The following is a 15,120-nucleotide window of genomic DNA, read 5'->3' on the forward strand; positions in this document are numbered from 1 at the left end:
ATCACGAAAACAGTGCTAAATAGCGTTTTTAGAGTGTTTGGCGACGTTTAAAGTGGGAATAATCAAAATGTGCCGGAAATCGAAAAATCAAGCTGAAAACGTCTGAGATCACGAAAACAGTGCTAAATAGCGTTTTTAGAGTGTTTGGCGACGTTTAAAGTGGGAATAATCAAAATGTGCCGGAAATCGAAAAATCAAGCTGAAAACGTCTGAGATCACGAAAACAGTGCTAAATAGCGTTTTTAGAGTGTTTGGCGACGTTTAAAGTGGGAATAATCAAAATGTGCCGGAAATCGAAAAATCAAGCTGAAAACGTCTTAGATCACGAAAACAGTGCTAAATAGCGTTTTTAGAGTGTTTGGCGACGTTTAAAGCGGGAATAATCAAAATGTGCCGGAAATCGAAAAATCAAGCTGAAAACGTCTTAGAACACGAAAACAGTGCTAAATAGCGTTTTTAGAGTGTTTGGCGACGGTAAAGTACGGTAAAGTACAAACGTCTTTAGCCCCAACTTAATAACACGCATAAAATGTATGACATAACATCACAGCTATCCCGTAAATAGTTCTCATCATATACTGTACACAGCCACATGAGAGAGCAATGCTCAAACTTCTGAGTTCAAGAGGATTGCGATTGACGATCAAATATCATATTTGATATTGTCACGTTACCAGTGTCATATTGGTCAGATCTGAGAACTGGTTGTTGATAGAATTAATTTTAAGGAGAAAATCATTGGTGTCTTTGACGTATGAAGGAAGTAGCGGGGGTACATGTTTTGTACAATGGTCTATCCACTGATCTCTATGTATAAAGGCTGGATCGCGCATGGGAGAGGGGCTCGTGGGGGAGAGGCGTGCCTTCGGGCCGCCATGTTGGTGGGCCCTAAAGTGCTGTGTGTGCCCATAGAAAACAATGGGAGGCAACAGAGATTGTGAGTATTTATTGCTCTGCAAGCATTGGTCGTTGTTTGTCATCACACAATTTTGTAAGGTGCCAGTATACTGATGTATCCTAACAGTGTTTCACAGGTGTCCTGCCGTTCGATTCTTAATTACGTTATGTTTTGCATTCCGAAACTAGACCGTCACTGCAGTGCAGCGCTGGGGATTGTACTACAGCACGTTTCCCAGCCAATATTTCAATAAGAAACGACTTGAGGTTAACAACAACCATGTATATAATATCCCGTACTGCGTTCTGGACAGAAATTGTTCCATAAAGAATGGTCCGGGAAAAGATATACTCGCATGGCAGAAAGAGATCGTTCTGTAGAATCACAGCCGCAATGTTTTAGCCGTGTATGCGTTTAGTATGATTTATATCAAGCATCGCCTTAGAAAGAGTCTTTTAGTAAACGACAGCGGTGCTTTGCCTCGCAAATATGGACACACCGAAGCAGCCCAAATAATTACTTCACGCAATTAGATCACACTCGTTAGGACAGTTAATCAGGTAGTGATGTAAGCTTAATCAATTAAGTTACTTAGAAAGTGGTAACACCTGCTTGAGACACAGGACTCATCTCTCTTTGAAGTACAGCCCTTTATGTTTGTTTGCTTCTTCCTTTATTTGTTCTGATTATTTGCAGGCGCGATTGTGCCAAACTGAATGTCCTTCTCCAGCACTCACGTGCTTTTGTTGAATACAACTGCAGCGTGAGAAAAGCTGCTTGGGGACGGGGTCCTGCTATCCAGTGCCGACTTTGTCATGCTTGTTATGTGGAGCATGTTCCAAAAAATGCAGCTCCACGTATGGTCTTCAAATTGCAACAGGACTATTTCGAGCTTGAAACAGTTGTGATTTTGTCATTTTGGCCCTCGTGTACTCAGTCTGTGAAACGCAAACAGAAAAGTCTAACACGATATGCTTTTGTAATGAAGATCACTGATGATGAGTAAAGAGAATATACGAGTTCAAGTTTATTCAATATTTTATATCATTCATTATATTATTCAACATTTTATGTCAAGTTTATACAACATCAAGTTTATTCAAGTTGAAGATTTATTTCTTGCACTTATGCGTTTCAGGATACAATGAACGTGCAGGGAGGTCGCAAAAGGCTACATTTATTGTTTTGTGACCTTGCTACAATGGCAATATATATCTCAGGAATGACAATGTACACGTACATTATGCAAATTTGTTGCACCCAATTGTCATACATGCTGAATTTTAAATTTTTGTTTTGCTGCCTATGTGTTCAGTGTATTACAAATTGCTTAATGCAAACAACACTTTGTTAATTTCAAGCTTTTTGCTCCCATCTAAGATATTCATATCCTGGAGGAACTTCCACTTCGACACCATAAAATATTCAGTGGGTTTCACTCTGGCAGGCCCTGCCACTGCAAATTTCCTGAATTGAAACCCTTCAAACTATGTCATAATCTTAAATACGTCAATATTTCTGCAAGTAGTTGACATGCTGGATGACACTCCCCCTGCAGCTAATGCAACTACAAAGAGTTCCAAGAGGCCGAAGGTAAACCTACAGCTGCATGAGTGTGATCAACAGCAGGGCATTCTCAATAAATAATTTTCTTCTTATAGTGTACATGTGCATGCCTATTAACTGGAATAATTATCACTGTTCCCTGACAAGTTTTAATTTCTGAGAGTGTACTGTAGAGGCTGCTTAGATCTACAACAGTTCATACAAGGTATTATATACTGTGCATGCCTTTAAAAATCCCATAAGACACATATGCCTTTACTTTCTGGAGGTGCTGTGGAGTTTGTGGGCATTACGCAGGTTCTGCACCCATTTCTTGAGTATGTCGAGGCAGCTGTGAAGTAACCTGCATTGATGATGATTATTCCAATTTTTATGGTGCATCGACAACAAAGGAAATAATACATCAGAACATTGGTTTGGGTGCAACCAGTTAAAAATGAATATGTTGTTTAATAAATGCATTGGACAAATGTTAAAACATCAGTTTAAAACATGGTTTACAATCCCAGTATCTTCTAAAAATTAAAACGATTAAAAACTATTCTCAAAGAACATGGGGAACTCTTCTAAAAAGAATTATAATCTTTAATTATTATATTCCTGGGTGAAGGAGCCTAAAGCGTAAGGTGTGTTTCTGATGTGAACATGTAAGAAAATATGCAAAACTCAGAGAGGATAACCACAGTGCGTGCACTGAGGTTGTTCCTTCCCGTAAAGTAGAAACCAGTGGATGAGGAACGTGATACTTACCTGTACACCCAGCCGTATCACACTGCACAGATTATTCACTAGGGAGCCCCCATGACGAAACCTGTATTGAGAGACCACTTTTGCCTTAAAAACTGCTACAAATAGCACGACACGCTACAAATTGTTACTATCGTAACAAGCTGACGATACAGCTCAGACACAAAGGCGTTATTCAAGTCGCGCCACACCACCGTTACGTAGCATTCTTTGTCACAAATCAAACCAAGGCACAAAACAATACCAATAGATGAAACATTGTGACAATCGTGGTCTCATTATGACGTAATACCGAACTTGTGCGCGAAGGTAATTCAAAGAAATGAATGTGGCACTTGCCTCCGCAAAGAACACCGTGTACCATGCTAGCAATGCATGCAAAAAAGCGCTCGAGTGCTCCCACATATATTGATGACAACACTACCTGTGTAGTGTAACGTGTTCTTTCAAGCATATTATGCACTCAAACTGTATTTGCCGCCGGGTAAAATGCAAGTGTGCTCGATTGAACGTCGGAAGAGCGATCAAGCAACCTGCATCCAGTGTTCGTTTTGGGCAAAAAAACACTTCATAATGGTCAAGTAAATATACAAAATGGACGCCAATTTATTCCTTGATGAAGAGTGACTCACCTGTATAAATTTAGGCCCTGTAACCCTGCCAGTACGGTTGGTACGACCGTAATTGCAAGAAGTTGCCATGATCGCTGCGGCAACTGTTGTGGGTACAGTAAGATGGCGGCCGGTTTCTTCACGCTCGCGCTCCCTATCCGCCATCCAGCCTTTTACAATCGAGATCAGTGGGTCTATCAGAAGGGAAATCTTTTCTGTTGGTGTGTGAATGCCTGATATTATAGGTCTGCCAGGGTTATTTTCCTTGTGGACTTTTATAAGGAGATAAAATGAACCAGGAGTAGCGTTTTTAGGCTTGATGAATTCTTTTGTGGTGTGGCCAGGTGACAACTCTTCCGAGGCTCCGCCTCCAAATGGCGCGCCCATAGGAGGACTCGGAAGGCGGAGCGCTGCGGCCTCTGCTCTTGCCTAATAGATGGCGCATCGGTAGCGCTCGGCTCGGGATATGTGAGCCGCTGTCGTCTGCTTCTTCCGGTAGAGCTACGACCTTGAAGCCTCTGCTCTCGCGTAAGAGATGGCGCAACATTGCGCTCGGTAAGGGCACGTGTGGTCGCCATAACTTTGAGCCTCGACCTTGAGACTGGCCGGTAACCTAAATTCCGATGACGCGGCGATAGCAAACCATAGTGCGTAGTTTTGACGATTATGCTTCATGGATGTGTCATTACATTACCAAATTTTTGGCCAGTTCGACGTTTCGCTCCGCTCTTATGCGTGAACATTGTCTCAGCTCATGAAAAAGGAAAGAAATGTTGCTGCTTTTGTTCTACTCCTCGCACTGAAATAAATCATTTAAAATAATTGTACTGTGTGTTTCTTTTTTTCTTTTTTTTGTAAGTAGTTACGCAAGTATGTAAAAAAGAAAAGAAATGTTGCTGCTTGTTCTACTCCTCACACTGAACTAAATCCTTTGAAATAATTATACTCTGTTTCTTTTTTTCCCCCTTTTTGTAAGTAGTCACGGAAGAAAATAATTGTAGTGTGTGTGTGTGTGTTTCGTTTTTGTAAGTACAGAAGAACGTAAAGAGGAAAGAAATGTTGCTGATTGTTCTACTTTTTGCACTGAAATATATAATTTGAAACAATTGTGACGCGGCGATCCGCCACCTGCAGTGGCTTGGTGGCGCTAGCGTCACCTGCCCCCTATCGGCATCTCCGGAAAATCTGGGTAGTAGGCTTGTGGGAATACTGAGGCCCACCGCTAGTTTCCCGCAGTCGTGCGGGCGGTGGTTACGGTTTTGCGTGGCGTTTTTGCGCAAAGTTTGGCTTCGGCATGCCGGTAGTCGTGTTGCGGCATGGCTTCAGTCCTTTGACATCAGTAGACAGGTTCTTCCGCGGGGAATCCCTCAAGAAGGGCAGGAAACTGGTGCATGCGCGTTATGTGTACAGCGCCCAGGAAATTTTCTTTGACGTAGGGTCCACGGTTTCAGCGTAATGCCATTCGCAAGTGAGGCGTCACAGCTACGAGATACAGCTTGAGGTAAGTGAAGACTTGCAATCGAACGTTAATTGCCTCGCTTTCATTCACATTCCACATGGTGTGATATGTCTAGATCCCTGTTTTGTGTGAACGCTTCGGGTCGTGACAACCTTGGCGTCCCTTTTTGCAGCTGAACCAGGATAGGAGGATCACCAGAGGAATATGCAGTTGTAAAATTGGCCCATCTGGAATGTGTAAACATACAGCCGCTGTTGCCCTCCTCATCAGTCAAGGTGGCTACCCATCGTGTACCGACGAACGCCAGCGGTGGGGCCGACCGCACAGCGAAAAACCGGACTTCGATGTGAAGGAATCAGTGAGCCAATTATTCGGTGGTATGAATTTTGTCTCATTATAGCACTTTGGCGCACTCACGGAGATATAAGCATGCGTGCACCAGGAATTAAGTTTGCAAGGGTTTTGTACACATATACAGTCTGTCCACGCTAAATGTGGACAGGATCTCCACCAAGATGTGCTTTCATAGGCTAACTGATCTGTTTCCTGAGAAGCTTGTATAAGAAACACGTGGATCTTGCAATGCAGCACCTGTTTCTTACACAAGTGTTCAAGCAACTGCATCAGTTTTTCCGCGGCAGGTCGAGTTATGAGAAGTCCTGTTCAGATTTACCGTGGACACCCTGTATATATATATATATATATATATATATATATATATATATATGTGTGTGTGTGTGTGTGTGTGTTTGCAGCATACAAAGAGACATTCATTGGCGGTCATCCTCCAGCTGAAACTCCTCCTTGCCTGCAGCACTCCCCTGGTATTCAGTGTCCTCTCATGGATATGCTTCAGAAAGAAGCAACATCTCAAAGCGATAGAGTGGTTCGCAGCCTTTTGGACGAGCTCGTGGACACCGTGTCTACAACTGTGGAACAAGAGAAGCTTGACAGGGTGCTCTCCTGGGTTACGTCAGAGAGGCCTGTGTACCGACTGTTAAAAGTCAGTGGAGGTTTCCCCATTATGACACTTCCACCTGTACCTGTAAAGGAGCTCGTGACCGTGTCGGAGCTGAGCTTCTTCCGTGACATGGTGGAATGCACAGACGACAACGTGCGAGAGATTGCCAGGATGACCGTTAAGCAATCAGGATGTGCGAGGTAAACGGAATGAGTACCATCATTCTAGCTGTATGAAAGCTGTTATAAGTTCTTAAATACCTTTACAGATGGCACAGGGAAAGAGTAGTGAGGGTATCGAGCTCAGTGGCGCACCAAGTATACAGGAGACGAGGCAGGTTTGCTGATCTAGCGGTGAAGCTAGCGAGGCCAAGATCATTCAGTTCAGCTGCTACTGCTTACGGTATGTATTTCCTTTTGTGACAAATGTATAACCAGTAAACTATACAAACTGAACAAAGTAGCTGCATGCACTGGTGGTGCTGCTAATGAAGTCCATCACGTTCTGCGTCCAGAGTAGCAAGTCTAGCCACTGATTCTGTGTAAATCGGTGCCATGTTACATACCGTTGGAATCACTGTCCCCTATTCAGGAAGTGCTACGGAAGCCGCTGCAAGACGTGAGTTTGAACAGAAGTTCGGGGTTGCTGTGACTCAGGTACAGGTCCATAGTGTTGCACGTTCCAGGCAAAGGATATTCGAGGGAACAGCCTGTGGAATCTTCTCCTGTTTTGTGTGTTTATTATCTGTCGCACGGTCACTTTGTTCGTAATGGATCAGTTAAGGGTTATGCAGGAGCTATGAGCTTAACTATGATTTACAGCATGACCATTACTTGCTTGTTTTGCATTTCAGGTTGGGCTCTTGGTGCACCCCAATAAGTCTTGGCTATGTTCAAGCACAGACCGCACGTTTTTCACGGATGATGGTCTCACATTACTGGAAATCAAGTGCCCCTATTCACGCCGAGGTTTACAAATCATAGATCCTGCAACATGCACCAGCTACGTGCCGTACATAGCTTATGAGAATGGCTGCCTGCGCTTGAGGCGTCACCACTGCTACTACACACAAGTGCAAGTATCAATGTACGTTGCAAATGTTCAGGAATGCTTTTTGTGTATACAGACAGGCATAGCATTATGTTAATCATCGACCGTGATGATGAGTTCTTGTCCGAGGTTATTCCTCACCTTGAACACTTTTACTTCAATGTGTATCTGAAGAAGCTAATTAAGACAAGGTTCGTCTAAATAAACTGCTTCAAATCCTGCCAGGGGATTGTGTTGTCTTTCCTCTGTCTGCATCCATGGTAACGCATACCGTTCGATTTATCTCTTGGCATGTACAGCTTCACATCTGCATGCTGAAGATGGAAACAACCACAAGACTGAAATATTGCACATTTTATTGTAAGCTCTTTTAGTCTATTTACAGTAACTGTGACAGTGTTGCATAGCTTGATCGTCTATGGGGCATGGTGAAGCCGCCCAGCTATGTTTGGTACACTAATGCACAAAAAAAGGACTATTTACAGGGTGCTTTCAGAATCCTCTTTATTAAGTATGTGTGGCTGCAGGTTTGCCAGCACACAACACATGTGAAACACATGGCTCATTGCAGGAATTAGATATTTTGGAATGCGATTTGTCAATATTCCAAAGATTTTCAATCTTTGAATTGCACGCTCAACATGAACTCTGACATTCGAAATATGGTAAGTATCATCGACCTCCTCAGGTGTAAATGGGATGCCCCCACATGAAAAAGGCGGCATCACTAGCACTGCGTCCTTGTCAGTTACGCTTGCACGGATACCAGGAAAGCCCTTGACAGCTAGGATGACATCACCAGGGCCAACTAGGTTGAGAAAGCCGGAGCGAATACTGATGTCTGCGTCCGAGCTGCGGCCTCCGAATGCTTCAGACTTGAATATGATCATGCCATTTGGTGCAATCGCAACAAGGGATTTGAGTGTGTATCCACTCTTGTACGTGGAATAGAGATGATGCTTTTCCCTTATTTCAGGAGGTACCTCAGTTTTTACCTCAGTACAATCCACTATCATTGTACAGTCAGGATAGTGTGCCCGGAAACATGCTGGTGATGTCGCCTTGATTACATCAAGTGGTGGCTTGTATACCCAACTGCGAGTTGCACGACATAGTGTGCCTAGGATTGCATGAAATATTCGTGAAGCTGTCGTCTCATGTAGCCCAAACAACACCCCGAGCATACGAAATGGCACACCATGTTTCATCTTCACAAGGAACAATAAAAGCTTATTTTCTGCTGTCACAAAGTCTGATCGCTCTGCTACTCTGGGAATGAGGCTCAAAAGTAAGGCGAACACTTTGTCACTAACACCACATAGATCAGGAACGGCCCTTTTAGTTGCAAATGCACTGTCACAGCCAAGGAAAACACAGGCACGGGCGTCGGGACCTACGGAACGAGATGATGTGGATGGCTTTGTAAGATGGCTTGAATCCTGAAGAGCTGCGTGGGAGACCATTGTGCTCGCACAACCATCTTCAGATATGCACAGGAAGAGAGTCAGTCTCCAACACACATCACCTAGGGGCTCTGTCTGTGTCTCCTGTGGCAAGACATGCATACATTAGTGCTCGACAATCACACAGAGACTGTGCAGAGCAATGTGCACAAGCCCTTGATATGCGGGCGCTGTAGTTTGTACCTTTTCGCAAGCTGGGTTTAGGTCGTATGCGTCATAGCCTGGTGTGTCGCAACGCGTGTCAATGCTTGAATTGGTTTCACTGTTTTCCAGCTGCTGTTCACTCTGCTGCCCTTGCAACAGTAGAAATATGTCGTCCATTCCACCTGTGTTTATATTAGTATAGGTTGCAGCCGTTGCTAAATCAGTGTTCACTCCATCATTTCAACTCACCGTTTAAATCTTGAAAGGCTGTCTTGAGGAACCTTGGGTTCCTGCGTGAGGTAGTCCCTTGGAAATAGCGTTGGGATGTAGCCAGGATGCTTCTCGATGTTGCTGCTCTGATTTCCAACAAAATGTAGGCTGCAGATTCTTGTATTTTCAGTAGGCTCCCAAGCCTTTCTGTCTGGGCTGTGGATAGTTAGCACATTTGTTAAGGACAAGTGTAAAACTGATAAGCGAAAAAGAGCACACAACGCAAAAGAACTCACCTCACGCGCCGCACGGCATTTATCCAACGTCGCCGCCGGTCCCTTTCATATGGTTTGCTGGGGAAGCGATAAAACTTTACGTTCTCGTCCACACCTTCGCGCCGATGACACTTGAAGACACAGCCGTAGCGGCGGCTTGTTGACTTTCTCTTCGTTTTCCGAACTTCATGCGCCAATCCATTGGACGGCCACGCGTCCTCCATCGCAAAAAGGTCTCGAAATAACGAGCACGCAACGTCCACACCAGCCGGAGAGGCGCTAGCAGGACACCTTTACGCGACACTTAGCCACTCTCCTACTACCTAAACATTAGCACGTGACCGGTTGGGGGCGCTCGCGTTGCCCGGGAAACTCCACTGCAGGGAGCGGATAGCAAACCGTGCGTAGTTTTGACGATTATGCTTCATGGATGTGTCATTACATTACCAAATTTTTGGCCAATGGACCTTTTCCAGAGCGGAAAAGCGCCTCTAGCGGGAGGAGTCGGAAACACGGTTGGTGGCTCGCGCGACGCGCGGTGTCTGCGCATTTGGTCAAACGCCGTGTGATTGGAGACATCTGATCGAACTCCGTTTGGTCGAAAGCCTGTTGTTCGACACCGTTTGTTCTAAATACTTTTTTTCGAAGGGTTCAGTGTGTTGTTCACACCTATTTTTCTGTAACTTTTGACGGTACTCTCTGAGTGTACGGAGCAGGCAACCAGTGTCATCTGCTTTCTTTCTTTTTTCTTTGCGTTTTCCGTTGAAGAGGGGAGACCACGGGTTATTTGCATATCTTTGTCTTTCACGAACAGTACAGTTGAATAGAACAGTGTGGAACAATCCGGCGTACCAGTAGGACACATCTTGAAGAAAATGGCCTCATGTTGAGCACAGCCAATAATCCGTGCTTCCTCTGGGCACCCTTCTCATTGCTGGCGGCATATTTAAAGGGAACGATCTGGGATGGGATAGCCATATATGCGCGAAAGCCACTTAAAGTCTGTGGATGCTCAGAGGGAAATTTCGCCATGGTTCAACGAAAGATTTTGAAATGTCAGGGATATAAAACCTTCGTTCAACCTTGTTTAGAGTATGCATCTGCACTGTGGGTCCCTACACATGCAGGCTATCAAAAAAGAAGAAAAGAAAAGAAAGTACAAGGATCTGCTCCCCGGCTTATATTGTCTAGGTTACGAAGGACTTCTTCACTAACATGTATGTTGGAAGAGGAAATTTAGATTCACTTGAACATATGTGCAAAGTAAATAGACCAAAACCATTCTTTCTCCTATACAATGGTCAGTTAAATACAAGCATTAATAATACGTTGCTAAAATTTGTCCACATTCGACGCGAATAAATCATCGAAAAATGTCATATAATTATTTTATTTATTTATAAAAATATTTGTTATCTGACATCAATTATTATTTGACAAAGTGTTGGGGATTATGGGGGAAAATCATATATGGCATGTTTAGTCACTATGTGTCAGAGCAGAAAAACCTATCAAGTGGTCGAACGGGCTAGGGTGAACAACCCAGGCTCTTGGACCGCTTTTTGGACGTGAAAAAGTGGGTTAGCATGAGGAATGTGTTTATGGGTAAGTTTATGGCGGATGTTCCTTCAGATAACGGCAAAGAAATGTGGAACAAGGTCCATGAGGGCCTAGTATACTTTTACAAGGCAGCAGTCGTACCAGACACATTAAACATCTCTAGGGTTTCTGTACACAGAATGGGTAGGGTGTGTGCCCTTTCAGCGGTACAAGAATGGCTTTTATGTGGTTGACGAACAAAAACAACCCATGAAGCTGAAGATAAGAAGGCTAAAATAAGGCAGCAAGAGCTACATGCACTTGTGCAACCAACGGCAGCGCATCGTTTGGTTGCATTTTTCGCACGGAATACGCGAACCAAAAGCGCCCCGGCCGTGCTATTCTGACCACCGAGAGCCACCAAAGATGATGGCGTCGCACGTCCAACTGGAAAAGGTCCATTCGACGTTTCGCTCCGCTCTTATGCGTGAACATTGAAATGTTGCTGCTTTTGTTCTACTCCTCGCACTTAAATAAATCATTTACAGTTGTACTGTTTGTGTGTCTTTTTCTTTCTTTTTGTAAGTAACGGAAGTATGTAAAAAGGAAAGAAATGTTGCTGCTTGTTCTACTCCTCACACTGAACTAAATCCTTTAAAATAATTATACTCTGTTTCTTTTTTTCCCTTTTTGTAAGTAGTTACGGAAGAAAATAATTGTACCGTGTGTGTGTGTATGTCTTTTTTTCCCTTTTTGTAAGTACACTCTTAGAAATGAACTTCACCACATAGCACGCTCCTAGCCAACCATCATCCCGAATGACAACGTTCTCGCCCCAGATTTGCTGAAAACGGGAGGAGGAGCCTATTTTGTGCCGTGCATAATGGCACAAAATAGGCTCCTCCTCCCGTTTTCAACATATCAGGGGCGAGAACGTTGTCATTCGGGATGATGGTTGGCTAGGAGCGTGCTATGTGGTGAAGTTCATTTTTAAGAGTGTAGTTACGGAAGAAACTAATTGTACTGTGTGTGTGTGTTTCCTTTTTGTAAGGGTTCCAGGATATTTGGTCGAACGTCGTTTGGTCGAAAGCTGTTTGATCGAACGCGGGACATTTGGTCGAAAGGCATTTGATCAAACACCGTTTGATCGAGACGGCAGCGGTCGTTTGATCGATTCTTTTCTTCTTTCGCTTGGAGCGTTGATGAAACAAAAAAGAAGAAAACAACAAAAGAAAGCTTCAGTTCTAAATGCTGTTATCCCAAGGAATATTTCACTCTGTGTCATCCGCTCGCCCATAAACACATTCCTCATCCTAATCCACTTTTTCGCATCCAGAAGGCGATCCGATGATGTGCTTTTTTTTTCGCTATTTATGTGCATTAAGTGCTGAAACTGCGTTTGCAAGAGCTTTGAAAGTAAAAGTAGACGTTTAGCTCCACTCTCATGTCCTCGTGGCTGATACTGCCTCAGCGTATTGCTAAAAGTACGCGCAAACATTTCATTTGGTAAAATGCTCCGCAAACTGGGAAATTTTTTCCTACGCCCACGGTAACGTGAGACATGTGGTCCGCTGCGTTTTTGCAACATATTTCATTTCATTTCATTTCATTTTAATACCTTAAAGGGCCCTAAGGCATTACATAAGGGGGGAGACAATATATACAAACACTATATACCTCAAAATAGGTACAACTCAATGCACAACCTTTCAAAAGCACTTACATTGATTGGCAATAGAAAATCAGCTGGCAATGAGTTCCAGTCGCGCAAAGATAATATCAAAGGAGAATTTCTATAATACTCACTACGGCAGACGGGAAGAGCTAACCTGTAATGGTGGTGAATGCGGTCAGAGAAGAAGGGGGCAGGGGTGACAAAGGAAGATGATGCGTTGTAAAGCTTATACATTGTTGTTAGTCTGTGGACCTTGCGCCTATTTTCTAAAAGTGGAATTTCTTTGTCTCTCTTAAACTGTGTCATGCTGGTTTCCCTATCATAAAGGTTAAAAATAAAACGAGTGGCTTTCGTTTGGACGGACTCTAGTTTTTGAATTAGGTATTTTTGCCACGGGTTCCAAATGATAGACGCGTACTCCAGTTTGGGCCGGATCAATGAATAATACGCGATTAGCTTGACATCAGGTGAAGCGAGACAAAGTGTGCGACGCAAGAAACCCAGTGTCCTTAGTGAGTTACTACAAACGTATTCGATATGTGCCCTCCAAGAAAGGTCACAGGAAATCAGAACTCCAAGATACCTAAACATGGTCACTTTGTCAAGAATTTCATCATTAAGAGTATAATCGCTGGGTATGTTAATATTTCGTCTGGAAAAAGTCATACATTTTGTCTTAGAAACATTAATTTCCATTAACCATTGGTTGCACCATTCAGAAAGGGAGACCAAGTCGTTCTGTAAAGCAACGCAGTCCTCTACATCACTGATTTCTCTGTACACAACAACATCATCAGCATAAAGGCGTACAGAACTATCTACACATAAGTGAAGATCATTTGTGTAGATAAGGAAGAGAAGGGGACCGATCACAGACCCCTGAGGCACGCCTGACACTACCTGTGAATAAGAAGACAGTGCACTACCCCACCTAACACACTGTGTTCTCGCAGACAAGAAAGCACGTATCCAGTTTACTATGTTATTTTTAATGCGTAATGCCGGAAATATGCAGAAGGTATCAGGGCCTTGGGGAATTGCTTCTTAGTCTTGTCACGTTGTCTGTGTGTTCTGTTTCATGACCGCTGCCGTTTCGATCAAACGGTGTTCGATCAAATGGCTTTCGTCCAAATGTCTCGCGTTCGATCAAACAGCTTTCGATCAAACGACGTTCGGTCAAATGTCCCGGAATCCCTTACAAAAACGAAACAGTTTCTTCCGTAACTACGTACAAAACGAAAAAGACACACACAGTACAATTATTTCAAATGATTTATTTCAGTGCAAAAAGTAGAACAATCAGCAACATTTCTTTCCTTTTTACGTTCTTCTGTACTTACAAAAACGAAACAAACACACGCACAGAACAATTATTTTCTTCCGTAACTACTTACAAAAAAGGAAAAAAAGAAACAGAGTATAATTATTTCAAAAGATTTAGTTCAGTGTGAGGGGTAGAACAAGCAGCAACATTTCTTTCCTTTTTACGTACTTCCGTAACTGCTTACAAAAACAAAGAAAAAAGACACACAAACAGTACAGTTGTAAATGATTTATTTCAGTGCGAGGAGTAGAACAAGCAGCAACATTTCTTTCCTTTTTACATACTTGTGTAACTACTTAAAAAAAAGAAAAAAGAAACACACAGTACAATTATTTTAAATGGTTTATTTCAGTGCGAGGAGTAGAACAAAAGCAGCAACATGTCTTTCCTTTTTCATGAGCTGAGACAATGTTCACGCATAAGAGCGGAGCGAAACGTCGAACTGGCCAAAAGTTTGGTAATGTAATGACACATCCATGAAGCATAATCGTCAAAACTACGCACTATGGTTTGCTATCGCCGCGTCATCGGAATTTAGGTTACCGGCCAGTCTCAAGGTCGAGGCTCAAAGTTATGGCGACCACACGTGCCCTTACCGAGCGCCAATGTTGCGCCATCTCTTACGCGAGAGCAGAGGCTTCAAGGTCGTAGCTCTACCGGAAGAAGCAGACGACAGCGGCTCACATATCCCGAGCCGAGCGCTACCGATGCGCCATCTATTAGGCAAGAGCAGAGGCCGCAGCGCTCCGCCTCTCGAGTCCTCCTATTGGTGCGCCATTTGGAGGCGGAGCCTCCCTCGCTCTTGGTCAGCAAAGTCAAGGATAGTCGACGTCAGTATCTTCATTTTAATAGTTATCACCCCAATGTCCAGAAAAGAAATATTCCTTTTGGGCAATTCACACGACTCAAGCGCATATGTTCCAATACCTACGATTTCCACAGACGCGCTCACGAAATGTCTGCTGATTTCAGGAAGCGTAACTATCCCAGTAGTAATCTAATTGAAAATGCTTTCACTAAATCATGCTCGCTGGACAGAGAGGAAGCCTATCAGAAGGCCGAAAATCATAATACCGATCTATCAGAAGGCCGAATGGCAAAAGGCCGAAAAATCATAACGCTGAACTATCATAAGGCCGAAAGCCAAGAGGCCGAAAATCATAACGCCGAACTGTCAGAAGGCCGAAAGTCAAAAGGC

General features: G+C 43.5%; 2 protein-coding genes across 2 annotated transcripts; both read right to left on the minus strand.

Annotated features, from left to right (window-relative positions):
• Positions 1 to 7,771: 7,771 nt before the first annotated feature.
• LOC135395834 (uncharacterized) lies at positions 7,772 to 8,755 on the minus strand. Its single transcript, XM_064626923.1, has one exon. It carries the CDS (start codon positions 8,753 to 8,755, stop codon positions 7,772 to 7,774), a length of 984 nt encoding a protein of 327 aa, XP_064482993.1.
• A 62-nt stretch (positions 8,756 to 8,817) lies between these two features.
• LOC135395835 (uncharacterized) lies at positions 8,818 to 9,608 on the minus strand. The gene is made up of 3 exons (XM_064626924.1): positions 9,406 to 9,608; positions 9,149 to 9,325; positions 8,818 to 8,839 (listed from the first exon to the last, which is right to left on the minus strand). The coding sequence occupies exons 1-3, from the start codon at positions 9,606 to 9,608 to the stop codon at positions 8,818 to 8,820; spliced, it is 402 nt and encodes a 133-aa protein (XP_064482994.1).
• Positions 9,609 to 15,120: the final 5,512 nt, after the last annotated feature.

Source organism: Ornithodoros turicata, chromosome 5 (genome assembly GCF_037126465.1).
Source record: "Ornithodoros turicata isolate Travis chromosome 5, ASM3712646v1, whole genome shotgun sequence".
In the NCBI taxonomy this organism is placed as follows: domain Eukaryota; kingdom Metazoa; phylum Arthropoda; class Arachnida; order Ixodida; family Argasidae; genus Ornithodoros; species Ornithodoros turicata.

What these genes read in the sequence shown, in the direction of transcription:
- LOC135395835 (XM_064626924.1), bottom strand. Translation starts at nt 9,608, where the DNA reads ATGGAGGACGCGTGGCCGTCCAATGGATTGGCGCATGAAGTTCGGAAA. An exon ending in AATGCCGTGCGGCGCGTGAG is followed by an intron (nt 9,326 to 9,405) that starts GTGAGTTCTTTT and finishes AACTATCCACAG; the next exon opens with CCCAGACAGAAAGGCTTGGG. An exon ending in AGCCTTTCAAGATTTAAACG is followed by an intron (nt 8,840 to 9,148) that starts GTGAGTTGAAAT and finishes GTCTTGCCACAG; the next exon opens with GAGACACAGACAGAGCCCCT.
- LOC135395834 (XM_064626923.1), bottom strand. Translation starts at nt 8,755, where the DNA reads ATGGTCTCCCACGCAGCTCTTCAGGATTCAAGCCATCTTACAAAGCCA.